The sequence below is a fragment of the Equus przewalskii genome, chromosome 10 (genome assembly GCF_037783145.1).
Source record: "Equus przewalskii isolate Varuska chromosome 10, EquPr2, whole genome shotgun sequence".
NCBI lineage: Eukaryota > Metazoa > Chordata > Mammalia > Perissodactyla > Equidae > Equus > Equus przewalskii.
The window spans coordinates 13,933,011-13,946,145 of record NC_091840.1 but is presented as its reverse complement, the minus strand read 5'-3'; the positions used below and the strand labels follow the sequence as shown (position 1 = coordinate 13,946,145).

At 56.7% G+C, this 13,135-nt stretch overlaps 1 protein-coding gene across 2 annotated transcripts in view; it reads right to left on the bottom strand.

Moving 5' to 3' along the window:
- The window catches only part of CACNG4 (calcium voltage-gated channel auxiliary subunit gamma 4), a 60,566-nt gene that overhangs the window by 47,024 nt on the left and 407 nt on the right, over positions 1-13,135 (bottom strand). The window contains exon 2 of one of the 2 annotated variants that reach the window (XM_070560202.1): positions 12,632-12,824. In XM_070560202.1, the coding sequence (XP_070416303.1) occupies positions 12,632-12,824 (193 nt within the window). Of the gene's footprint in view, positions 1-12,631; positions 13,078-13,135 lie in introns of those variants that run through there. The other variant, XM_070560201.1, reaches the window with a different exon arrangement.

Genomic DNA, 13,135 nt, shown 5'->3' with positions numbered 1-13,135 from the left:
TTCTCAGCTTGCAGCTTGGTCTGGGGGCTGGGGTAAGCCAAAGACTCCATTCCCCCGAGACCCAGGCTCGCTGTGGGTCCCTTTCCTAGCGCCCCCTCGCAGGGCTGTCTTTGGCTTAGTAAATGAGAATAACTACGAGGCACCGGACACTTTATTCCAGCCCCAAGCTAAGCACTGACTTATCACACGCCAGCTCCTGCCAGCAAATCTGCACGGTAGGTGTGGCTAATACCCTCATTTTGCAGAGAAAGCAACTGAGGCTCAAAGGAGGTGAGATGACTGGCTGAGGGTCCCACAGCTAGTAGGAGACAGATCCTGGGTTCAGATGCAGACTCACTCCAGGATTTCAGCCTCCACCACCATCTCCACCACCTCCTCCTACTTCCTCTCCAAGACACCGCTCATACCCGCGCCCTGTATTTCAAGTCTGTCCTGGGGCCCACGTACGCAGAACCTTGCACGGATTTTCCACCTGACCCTCCTGGCGACCCTATGAGACAGGTCTTGTTGGAGCCCCCAGGAGGAGGCTTTGACATCCAGGTGTGTTCTGACGCTCTCCCCACACCTGCGTGGTATCACGCTGCCCGTCTTCTCTCCTGACAGTTGCCCAGAACCAGAGAGTAAGTTCCCTGAGGGCTTTCTGTGCCCACAGTGCCCAGCACGAAGCCAGGCATTCAGCAGGTGCCCCATAAGTGCTTAACAACGTTAGAGTTTTAAGGAACACTGCTCTCCGAGGCAGCCCCTGGCCTTGGGTAGTGTTTCTGGTGGCCCTTGGAAAAATAAGAGAGAGGTGAGGTCTGGTTCTAGCACCCGCCTCTGCTCCCCACGCCAGTCACCAATTTCTGTGCAACCTCATGACCCTCCAGTACCACCTTTCCTCCAGTGCCCACTTCCCCATCCCGCTCTTTCTCTAATCAAAGTCTTTTCTCAGGGCAGAACAGGACACCCAGGCCTGGCTACATAATTTTTGGGGTCCGGTGCAAAATGAAAACATGAGCCCTCTTGTTCAAAAATGATTAAGAATTTCAAGATGGTGGCAGTAGAGCATTAAATGATGTGCCAGGTCCAACTGCACAAGGCTCAGGCTGTGGATATGGCCTTAGTGACACCGGTCATTTCACATCCTTTGCACACAACCTGTTCCTGGGGTCTGGATTTTTCTAGGGCAGTCTTGATTTTCAATTTTCTGGATCTTCCCCCCAACACTCTGCCACCTCCCCCGGCAAAACCTAGGGTGCCAACATTTCAGTATCTCAATAACACCTCTTATATTGTCTCTCATACCTATGACAAGAGAAAATCTGTCACTGCTGCTTTACCTAAAATTTTGGTTGAGAAAATACAAATACCACAGTGCCATTTGTCCCAGGGGGGAACAGAAGGCCTGGGGTTCAACAATCACAGCCTGATATCTCATCACAGGGGGAGTTGTTTCCCTCCATCCAGCAGGTGACTTCCATATCCGTGTCTCCAGGCCAGCCCTGCCTCAGCCCTGCAGGGAGGGGGTCCCCCAGCCCTGGGCACTCAGGCCATCTGAAGCCAAGCTCTCCTGTCCCCCCATCCCCAGACCACTCTTCCTTGGTTCTATGTCTTGGGGAATCGCTCTATCGCATTGGGGGGGTCTACCATTATATCTCCATTTTACAGATGAGAAAACTGAGGCTCAGAGAAGCTAAGGAATTTGCCCAAGGTCACAGAGCTAATACAGGGTAGAGCAGGGTTCAAACGCAGATCTCTTTGACCACGGTCCCTGTCCCCGGCCCCTCTCCTATTGACCACCACACGGACTTCGTTCAGATATCATCTTCCCTGACCCTGTTCTGGACAGTGAAGCCTGGTGAGGGATGTCAGAGAGGTGTGCGGGGCTCCATTGTGGGGCTCTGTAGATCAGGGAAGGAGCCTCACTCTAACACTGGTGGGATGTGGTCCTGTTGAAGGGTATTGAGGTGAGAAATAATGTGATCTGATTTATATATATATATATATTTTTTTGAGGAAGACTGGCCCTGAGCTCACATCCGTGCCCATCTTCCTCTACTTTATATGTGGGACGCCTGCTACAGCATGGCTTGATAAGCAGTGCATTGGTCCACACCCAGGACCCGAACCTGTGAACCCCGGGCCGCCAAAGCAGAGTGCGCAAACTTAACCGCTGTGCCACCAGGTCAGCCCCTGATTTACATTTTCACAAGATCTTTCTCGCTGCATGGGAAGGGCTAGCACTGGGTGGCAGGACAGGGAGTGGGGAGATCGGTCAGGACACAACTTGGGGCATCCAGATGAGAGGTGACAGAGGCTGGGAGGGAGGTGGAGAGCACTGGGGGGAGGGCCGTGGGAGATTCTGGAGGTGGAGCCCGCAGCACTGCCAGGGCTGTAAGGAATCCAGAGGGGATGTCGCAGGCGAGGGGTCTTTATCTTGTCTCTGCGGCAGCCAGCACGGTGCCGGGCACAGAGCAGCCTCTCAGTGTTTGCTGGACAGGTGAACTAATGACTGAGCGGGTGAGGGAGGGAGTGGGCTGATTCTCTTGAGACGAAACCACACTAGCCAGCAGCACATCCGCCATGTGGGGATGCCAACAATGCAGGTCCTTGCTGAGGTGTCGGGGTGAAGAGAGGCCAAGCCCACAGTGTTTCCAAGAAAGCGAGCCTGAAGTGCTGTCCCTCTGCAGTGCCTCTGTGGGAGCACGGCCACTGTGCTCTTCACAGCACGTTCCCAAGCATCGCCTCATTGGATATTCACACTACCCTGGGAGGGAAGGGGAGGACATAGGGATAGAGGGAGGACAGATGGAGGATGGAGGGAAGAGGGAGGGAGGAGCAAGAAGCGGGGGAGGGAGGAGGAGGAAGAAGAGATGGGAGGGAAGGATGGAGGATGGAGGGACAGAAGGAGGGATGAAGGGAGGAAGGATGGAGAGAGAAGGGAGGATGGAGGGATCGAGGGAGAGAGGAGGGAGTGATATAGAGGGAGGAAGGATGGAGGGAGGGATGAAGGAGAATGGAGGGGAGGATGGAGGGAGGGATGAGAAGGATAGGGCAAGAAGAGGCATCATTTGCCAATTTGACAGCCAAGCAAACTGAGGCTCTGGGAGGTTAAGGGATAAGCAGATGACTGTCCAGACGGTTAGTGGCGGAATTAGGACCAGGCCACAGGTCTCCCGACTCCCATCCCAATGTTTCCACATTCTGGCACCCTGTCCTCCTTTATCACAGCCCTTGTCCCGTGACACTGGAGGTCACAGCTGTAGCCCCAGTGCCTGCCAGGAAATGGGATGAGGGGACACATGGCCTGGGTGGCTGCCATCACCACCTCAGGCGCTGCCTTGGTGCTAGACCCTATTTCATCTCCTAATTGAGAGCCCTCAGGGTCTGATTTTGTGGTTCACAGAAGCCATTCAGAGCGGTTCTGGCCCTGAGAGGTGATGAAACAGTGCCATGTTCTCCACTGGCCCGAACATCCCGGGGGAGGCTCAGCTTCTTCATTCCCAGACCCTGGAGGCCAGGGAGCTGAGCTGTGTCCTCGCTCAGCTCGGCTGTGAAGGTTGGGCGACTTATTTCTTCTGGGAAAACTTCTAAGGTTCAAGAAACATGGAAATGGGGGAGAAGGCAATCCCATCTTGAATATCTAGAAGATGCCAGGCACCGTGAGGGTTATTTTGCGTGTGTTTTCTCTTATAACCTTTAGCGGGGAGCAAAGTCAATAAATAATCACTTATTATCAGAGGACTCTTCTGACCCAAGCACAGCTCTGGCTCCAGCACCCCAAGAGGGAGGCTCCCGTGTCCCTTCCTGGCTCCAGGGAAGTGGGAGGGCAGGCGGAGGAGGCCCGACGCCCAGGCCAGGATGGCTAAGTGTGAAGTCCCACCACGCTGTCCTCCGGCCAGCAGGGAGCCCGTGGTCTCCCAGAGGAGGTACCGTCTGCTTTGCAAAGACCCCAGAGCTTCACTCAGAGCGTCTTCTGGACCCTAGCCCCATCCTGCCACAGCAGAGACATCTGGGAGCCCTGGAAATGCAAAGGGGCAAGGATGTCCGGCCCTGCCCAGATGGCCACCCGGCGATGGATGACCTTCAGGCCTCCCTCACAGCTCCTGAGTGCTGGATGCTGGCAGCCGTTTCCTCATCCCGCTCTTCACCTGCACTCAGGACCTGGTGGAATACAAAGGCTAGGGGCAGTCCCGGTTCTACCCAGCGTTCTCTGAACAAGCACCCCGTTTGAGGAACGCTCACTCTGTAGGTGTGTGCTGGGTCCTTTCACATTTGCTGCCTCATCATCCCATTTTCCAGACACGTGAACAATTCAGAGAGGTTAAGTAACCTGCCCAAAGCCACACAGCTACCTGGCAAACTGGGATTTGAACTCAACTCTTCTTTCCCCAAACGTTTCCTCCTTCCTTGACCCCACGCTGCCTTCTCCAGAGTCCATTCTAGCTGATAAAACCCCTCTCTGTAAGGAGACACGGAGTACATTTCCTCCAGGCCTCTGTCTCAGAAAGAGCGAGGCTTCTCTTGAGCAATAATTCCTTTTATTATATGTGCATTGTCAACCTTTTATCTGGTCATGTTCTTCTCTTTGTCCCAGTGTCCAGGAAGCTCAGCGACAAGCGTGTGGCCGGCCTCTAACAGCACAATTGGCCTTTGCAGCAGGCATTTGGGGCCCTAACCAGACTCAACCGGTTAAACTCATCCTATTTTCCTACTTTTATTTTTACTTCCGTCCCAGTCCCTCATCTGTTTCGTTATTTTTCTTGTCCCTTCGTTCCTTCCTTTCTTTTTTGGTTGGAGAAGAACTAAACAGAGTAAAATCATGTGATGGCATTTTCACAGCTACGAAAAGTTTTTCATATGAAGAAATTGATGCCTTAGAAAAAACTGCCCTTCATCTGGTACCCTGCCCTGACTTGCAGTTCAGAAAAGATGGTCTCATGCAGCACTTCCCAGAGCCCCCGGGGGTGAAGAGCAAGAACTGTGGGGGCTCAGGGGTGGCCCTGGGCGGGCCCTGCCTGGCCCATCCCTGGGCGTTCAAACCACTCTGTTCTCTTTTTGAAGCTGCTCCCAGGAGAGGTGGCCGTGCACACAGGCGCGCACACACACGTACTCACGGGCGAAGGTCCTTGTCAGAGGACAGGGGCGGCCTCTCCGAGTGTGTGTTTAGGGATTAACCAAGATGGAGGTGATGAGCTGAGGCAGAGAAAGGCCCGGAGGGCATGCGTTCCCTTCATTTATTGCTGCTTACCCCGAGCTGCGGGGGCTGCTTGTTACCCAACCTTTGCTCAGGTGCCCGCCCAAGGGGAGGCCGGGCCAACACAGACCTAACTGGGCAGCCCCCACACCCGCTTCTGCCCCCAGATCTGTTACTAACGAGCTGTGGGACCTTAGGTAAGTCACTTTGACCCTCCAGACTTGAGTGTCCTTTGCTTGCTGAGTGTAAAAATCAGGCCACATCAGCTTTCTCATCCCCACTGTGGACACATGCTGGGGTGTCACAGGCAGGGTGAGCTGGGTCACCTGCAGTTCATTACTCTTAAGAAAGGAATGGAACCAGGCATCAGTTCCAGTCACTTAAAGCAGAGGCCTGGTCACCCCATTAAGAGAGATGCTCCCCACACTTGCCTTCCATGTGTTTTCGAGAAGGAAAGAGAAATGAGTGGTGTTCCTACTAGCTACCAGGAACCAGGTCTGCTCTGCCCCCCACCTAAATGAGGTTTCCCTTAGAGTAGAGGTTCTCTACTGGGGGGCGATTTTGCTCCCCTCCACACACACCCAGGGGACATTTGGCAATGTTTGGAGATATTTTTGGTTGTCACAACTTGGTATTGCAGGGGGATGCTACTGGCTTCTAGTGAGTAGAAGCCAGAGATGGGGCTTAACATCCTACAATGCACAGGTCAGCCCCCACAACAACGAGTGACCCAGCCCAAAATGTCAATAGTCCTGAGGGTGAGAAATGCTGCCCTGTCATGAGGGGCAGCTGATGATGATCCCATAACACTTGGGCCTATATGAGTTATTGGGCTCTCCTGAGTTATGGTCTACGGTCCTTTCTGGCACCACTCTTGGCTGTAGGGGTGGCGGGCAGTAGTGTCAAAATCTGGGAGCCCTCATGGGTACATGCTTGAATTCCTTTCCCAATCCTGCTCCTTCCCCCATCTTCTCCATTTGAACGTGACCCCACTACCTCTCCAGCTGCCGTGGCCCCAAATCCAGAGAGTCAGGCTTGAGTCCTCACCTCCTCTTCCCCCGCATCCTTCCCTCCTCTGCTCCCCATCTCTGCTGCTGCTGGCATTTGGCCCCAGGACTCCAGTCTGGTGCCTGCAACCATGTCCAGACTGGTCTCCTGGTGGCCTCCCCTGCCTTCTGGAATCTCCAGTCTCCACATGCAGCCTGAGGGTCTTCTAAAAACATAAATCAGATCACTTTAGTCCCCTGCTCAAAACCCCACAAAAGCACCGATGCCACGTGAAATAAAGCATGCTCCTGATTGTGACCGCAAAGCCTCTCCTGGATCCCCACGCAGTGACGGAGCCCCGCCCACCCCTCTGACCTGCTCCTCGCTCCATCTCCTCCATCCTCACCAGGCTCCTTCCTGCCTCAGGGCATTGGCTTGCCTTTTTCTCTTCCTGGAAGGTCTTCCTCCAGTCCTTCTCTGACAGCTCTCTCCGGCCCCCTCGACCGAAAGCAGCCCTTCTCAGCTTCTCCCAGCATGGCCTCCTGCTCTGTCTTCGTCATGACCCTCACCAGTACCTGGAAGTGTCAGCTCCAGGGAAGCAGGGGCCACATCTGTCCTGTCCACGGCTGTGTCCCAGAGCCTCACGTCTGACACAGAGTAAGTGCTCAGTGTGCATGCATTGAATGAATGAATGCACGAACGAACGAACAAACAAACGAATGAATAGAAGCATGCCCAGCAGGCAGATGATTTATATCCCTTACGTGTGTGTCTCAGCAGAAAAAAAAGGTTGGGAGCCACTGAACTAAGTAATCTCAAAAGCTCTTCCAGCTGGAGAACCTCCCTTCCTATGTGCCCACGACGAGGCCACGATGAACCTGGTTCAACCTGAAGCTGTGGGAGGCGGCTCTCTCAAGCTTGTGTGGCAGAAAGTCAGAGGTGGGACGAACGTTCCAGATCAGCCAGGCCCCACTTTCAGATGAAGAGACAGAGGCCCGGCAGGGTCTCTTCCACAGCTCCCGTTTGGCTGTGCTGGGTTCTTTGCCTCCCTCAGCTCTGAGACCCTGGATCCCATGACCTAAGTTGCCTTCCTACTCTGTGCTCCCATGACTACGTCCTGGAAATTCCCACAGTCTCAGCCATCTGTGGAGACTGACACAGAAGATTTATTTTAAAGAGCTGCTGGTTTCCTACTGTGCCTTTCTGAAACTCCCGGCATGGGGCTCCTCCAAAGCTGGTTCTGTGGTGGGGCCATCAAGTCAGACCTCAGGCTGGGGTCCACCAAGACCTCCAGCTTCTCCTCACTAAGTCAGCTGGCTCCAGTTAAAAGGAGGTGGTTTTTCCCTACAAGAAGAGAGGAAGGGGTGAAGAACAGAGGATAGGGAAGAGACAGAGCAGGGCATTAAGGGAAGGTAGACACAAGAAAGGACGGCCAGGGCCCCTTCCTGAATGATTAGAGAGTGAGCACCAGTCTTGGAGCAGGGACAGGAAGGGAGAACATCCCTGTTACAGGCTGAATGTTTGCCCCCTGACCCACTCAATTCATATGCTGAAGCTCTAACCCCTCAATGTGATGGTATTTGGAGGTGGGACCTTTGGGAGGTGACTAGTTTTAGATGAGGTCATGAGGGTGGGGTCCTCATGATGCGATTAGTGCCCTTATAAGAAGAGACTAGAGAGCTAGCTTTCTGCCATGTGAGGACACAGCTCGAAGGCAGCCATCTGTAAGCCAGGAAGCGGGCTCTCACCAGGAACCGAATCTGCTGGCACCTTGATCTTGGACGTCCAGCTTCCAGAATCGTGAGAAATAAATGTCTGTTGTTTAAGGCACACAGTCTGTCATATTTGTTATGGCAGCCCGAGCTACTATAACCCTTTTACGGGCCCCTTCCCAAATCTGTGTGGTTCAAACAAAAGACATCCCCTGGCCAGTGGGCTCATCTGTTTGACCTCAGCTGAGATCTTGACAGCAGAAGGCATCCCTGGGCTCAGGAGCTGAGGCCATCCTAAGCCTCATTTTCAACACCTATTAAAGGCAGATAATTAATATTTACCTTGAAGTGTTGTTGGCAATTACATGAACTAATGTAAGTCCTGCGGGAAGGTCTTCAGTAAGTGACGGCTGTTGTTATTAAGGCCAGGGGAAAGGAGGGCCCACGGGTGAGGGGACGAGCCAGCGCTGTGGGGAGGGAGGCCGCTCTGGATGCTGTCCCCCACCCAGGCCTGATTGGACAGGCTGCCTGGGGATTACTGCAAGAGAAAACGAAAGCAAACACAGACAGGAAAGGTTCCCAGCCCAGTGCCTGGCCTGCAGCTGGGGAAAGGGCCTTGTTTGGATCAGAACCTCTCTGAAGCATGTTCAGGGGGTCCCATGTCGGGGGCGTGGTTTAAGGCAGAGCCGCCCAGCTGTCCTGCTGTGAAAGGGTTCCAGATGTGCTGGAAGGGTGAGCCATCCCCCCTCCCGGGCACCTGGGCAGGGTGTGGGCAGCCGGAGCAGACCTCTGCCTCCCCCAGGGAGGGGTGCGGTACTCACAGTTTCTTTCTACCTGGGAGCACAGGTGGGAGAGATGCCGCCTGGGGAGGGAGGCAAACGTCGTCAGCACCAAAGGTCCTCTCACAATCAGGGTCCAGAATCTCTCCACACCTTCCTCCACCAGTGGCCAGGACAGAGCTGGCACAAAGCAGGACAGGGGCCACCCCTGGCATCAAGGCTGCCATTTTAAGGCTTCATCTACGAGTGACATGGGGGCCATGTGAGGGGCGGGCGCTGCTGAGGCTGAGCTTTGCCAGGACCGTTCATTCTGGGCCCAGAGCCCTCTTGATGGCAGCACAGCGACTGGGTCTCTTGTGGACCCTGTCCTCCGGCGGCACCACTGAATGCTCCAGAGCTAACGGTGGGCATGGGGGCTTCGGCACGCTGTCATGAGCTGCTGCCCTCTGGGCCCAGCGTCTCTCCCTCTCCCTTGTGTTTTCCTCAGGCCTTTTGTCCTGGCACGTACTGCATGCTCCATAATGCTGTTTATATTCCACGCCTTGCCCCCTTGCAAAATGCATCAGAGACTGAACAAATGTTGGTTGGTGACACCTTTGACCGAAAAGTCCACAAGGATTCATTACTCCTTTCCTCCATCCTCAGCCTTGGGTGAGTGTCTCCAGTGATACAAAGAAAGAGCGAGTAGGGGTCTTGGTGAGGGAGGGAGCAGATGGTTGATGGTGGTGGGGACAGGCTAGTCCAGAACATAGTGGAAGAGGAGAGACAGAGGGACAGAAACACAGAGAGAGACAGCAATGAGAAGAGAAGAGAGGAGAGAAGAGAAGGGAAGAGAAAGGTATGTGTTATGCAATTTGTGTATCAGTTGTACATCCTCATTTCTAAATGCCTTCATGCTGCCGCCAGCCCAGCCTCAGAGCTGGGCTCCACCGGGTAGTCAAGTACTTGGTTCTATTTTTAATGGCAACCCAGAAGCTGTTTGGGAAAGGGCAGGATGACATGGTGGGAAGAGCTTTGTAGTGAGACAAAGGCTCAAATCTGGCCCTGCAGCCTCCTACCTGGGTGCCTCTGGGCAAGTCCCTTACCCTCTCTGGGCCTCTGTTCCCCATCTGCAGATGGGGGCGATGGCAGTGCCCTCTCACGGCTGCCCTGAGCATGCCATGTGGAAACACGCACAAGGCTCTGTGCACTTGAGCATTTTGACACTTGTCCAATACAGGGGCAGAGGGGGAGACCCAGCTTTGGGGGGAAGGAGGAGGCTGGGGTGCTGTCAGCCTGCCAGGCTGTGTGGATGCCTTAAGTACACAGAGGGCTGGGCTGTCATGGCCCGGCAACATCATTTATGGGAAACAACCAGGAAACTGAATCCGCTGTTTGCCAGTTGCCAGCAAACCCTTCAAAGTCTGGCCACCACACCCGGTGCTTTATTAGCTGCCTGCTGCAGTATTTCTTCAGTTTCAGCTCAGAGGTTTGAGCTTTTCTTTTCTTTTTTTTTTTTTTTTCTATGTAATGCTTTGGGGTACTTTGCTACAGAACAGGTGGAAATAATGCATTTTACACACAAAAGCGAGCACTGAGGTGACCATGACCCCAGGGAGTGGCCCGGGGTCAATGTGCTGTCTGGGTCTCAAGTGGAGGCATCAGAGATGTCAGAGGCTGTCGGACTCTGCGATGTGCTTTTATGAGATAAGCTGGCAGTTTCCACCCAGGCTGAGGAACTGTCATGATGATTCTAGCCAAGACAAGGAATCCTGAACCAGCTCTCCCAGCCCTGAGTTGGTCTAAGGATGTTCCGGCCCTCGGATGTGGCCCACTTTGGCCCTCAGAACCCCTGAGCTCTGGGGGGTGACAGAGGCAGCCCAGTTCTTTCGGTGAAGTCTCCCAGATGGCAATTCCCCATCCTCCCTCTGCCAGCGGAGCCAGCTGCCCAGATCAGCTTGGGGCTCTCTTGATGAACACCGAGTGCAAACGGCTCGAGGCAGCTGGCAAGATGCTAAGTGCAGCATCAATCCTAATTAGGATGAGGAATTAATAAAGGAGGCATTCGAGCCACTCTGCAGAGGCCAGGCTTGCCGGCGTGGAGGAGTTAGTTCCAATTTCCACTGGGAAACTGGAAGGGCCTGGGTCCACGAGTGCCTTTGGGTGGCACGACTTACTGTGCCTTGCCCAGTGGGGCCTGTGAGATGGAACGGGGGGCCCTGCAGCCCCTGCTCTGTGTCTAACTCAGGTGCCATGGCAGGTCGTGACGCGGGTACATTCTCCAGATGAGAGGAGTAGGTGTTCGTGATCTGAGCAACTGCACACCAAAAACGGTGTTTTTCAAAAGAAAAGAGGAGGGTGCGATCGTGGGCCCACCAATCTTTTGTGTGGCTGTGTTTCCCAAACTATTGATTGCACACTCCCGCTCCTCGAAGACTCCACTTAGCCCTGGCACTCAGCTCCAAACTGCAAAGGGCAAAGCAGCTTCATTTGGAAGAGGATGTGGAGGGCAGAGGCAGGCAGCATTCCAGATGAGAACGGGCATCTGCCCCCATCTAGGCAGGGGGGCAAGGGGGCAAGTTCGACCTCGCCAAGCCGACCCAGTTTTACAAAGCCTCTTTCTAGATGACTCCAAACGCGGCCAGAAAAGGGCCATCTTTTTAAGAGCTCCCTACCAACCTCCACCAGGATCCAACCACGCTGAACTATTTGCAGGGGCTGTAACTGCGGTAAGAAGGGCTAGGTGTGTGGGAGAACTTCCCGAACAACGGAGGGGCGGAGTTCACACGCGGGAAAAGGTTACAGAAAAAGAGCGAACTCTGTCCAAGGATTTTTGAAAGGAACGCTCGGCCAACACCCCCCCCCCCCCCCCATCCTGTCTCCGATCTGAAAGCCAAGACCAAGCGGCAGACCCATCCACGACCTGGCTGGGACCAGACGGCCCCTCTACAGCCACCTGTTAGTTCAAGTTCCGCAGCTGGGCAGGCGGGAGGCGCTGAAGTCGGCGCATTTCGCCCTTCGAGGGGTCCGGGCCCCTCCCGCAGAGGGAGCGGTCTCCACAGGCCCCTAGAGGCATTCCAACCTCGCAACACCTGGTACTCGGCCTCCTCGCGCATCCCGCGTATCCCGGGGTCGCAGCGGCTAGCTCCTCCTGCCACCACGGGGCGGCCACGCCCCCCTCAGGGCTTTACGGGTCTGCCAGTCGCCCCTGCGCACCCAGTTCCCCGCCAAGGTCTCGCGCAGCCTCCCGGCCGAGGGACCACGACGCAAGGCTCGCTGCCCTAGTCAGGGGGGAGACTCGGTGTCACTCCACTCCCCTCCCCACCGAGCAGGGAGGAGCAGGCCCGTGGCCCCGTGGAAGAATAGGCGGCGGAGCAGGGTCTCGTGGCGTCAGGCTCAGGCGACCCCGATCCCCCAGACCCGCTCAAAGCCCAGCCCCCACCCCCACCCGTCGGCTGGGGCCTGGAGCTCGAGCGGAGCGGCCCCGGCGCTCCCCGCCCCCGGCCGGCCCCGCCCCAGGATGGCCAGTTCCCATAGCAATCGCACAGACACCGGTTGCCAAGCAACCCCTCCCCCTCCTCCCTCCCCTCCTCTGCCGTCCGCTCCCCCCAACCCCAGCCTCCCGCCCCCTCGCCAGCCTCCACCTCCCCCGGGGGCGCCGGCGCGGCCCCTCGGGATCGCTCCGTCTCCGGCAGAGCGCGCGCGCGTGTGAGTTTAGGTGTGTTTCATTGTGTCTGTGAGCGAGGGGGTGTGCGGCTGCGAGTGGAGAGTTTGTGGGATCGGTGTGTTGGGGGGGCTCCCCAGGCGGGAGGGACCCGAGCTGGTGTACAGCTGGCCGCGAGAGGACCCGCCCGCTCGCTCCGGCTCCTTTGTGTCTCGCGCGGAGCCAGTGCCGCGCCCACCCCCTTTCCGGCTGCCGCTCGGGCGGAGTGTGTGTGTGTGCGCGCGCGCGCGTGTGTGTGGTGTGTCGGGGGTGGGGGTGCCGGGGTCGGCCGTACCTTCGATGCAGCATACCCGCCACAGCCCCGAGTGGGTGAGGTCGCCGCGGGCGCGGCGGGGCGGGGGCCCGTCGTCCATGGTCAGGTTGGTGCCGTTGCAGATGTGCGCGCTGGAGTAGAGCCAGTAGTCGGTGCCGATGGCGATGGCCATGAGCGAGAAGGCGGCGAAGGCTCCGGCCGTGGTCAGCAGCATCTGCAGCCCGCGGTCGCATCGCACCATGGTGGGCGCCTCATAGTCCGCCGCCCGCCGGCCCGGCCCGCCGCGCCCGCCCGCCCTCCTCCCTCCCTCCGCGCGCCGCTCCGGGGGCGCCCGGGCTGGGGGGCCGAGGGCCGGGGGCGGCGCCGCGCTGCGCGCTCCGACCCGGCGCCCCGGGCGTGCCTGCGCTCCGGCCGCGCCGGGGCTCAAACTCCGAGGCGCGGCGGCGAGTGAGGGCTGCGCGGGCCGCCCGGCGGGCTGGCGGCGGCGGCCGGGGGCTCCTCCCTCTCGGCCCGCCCTCCCCGCGC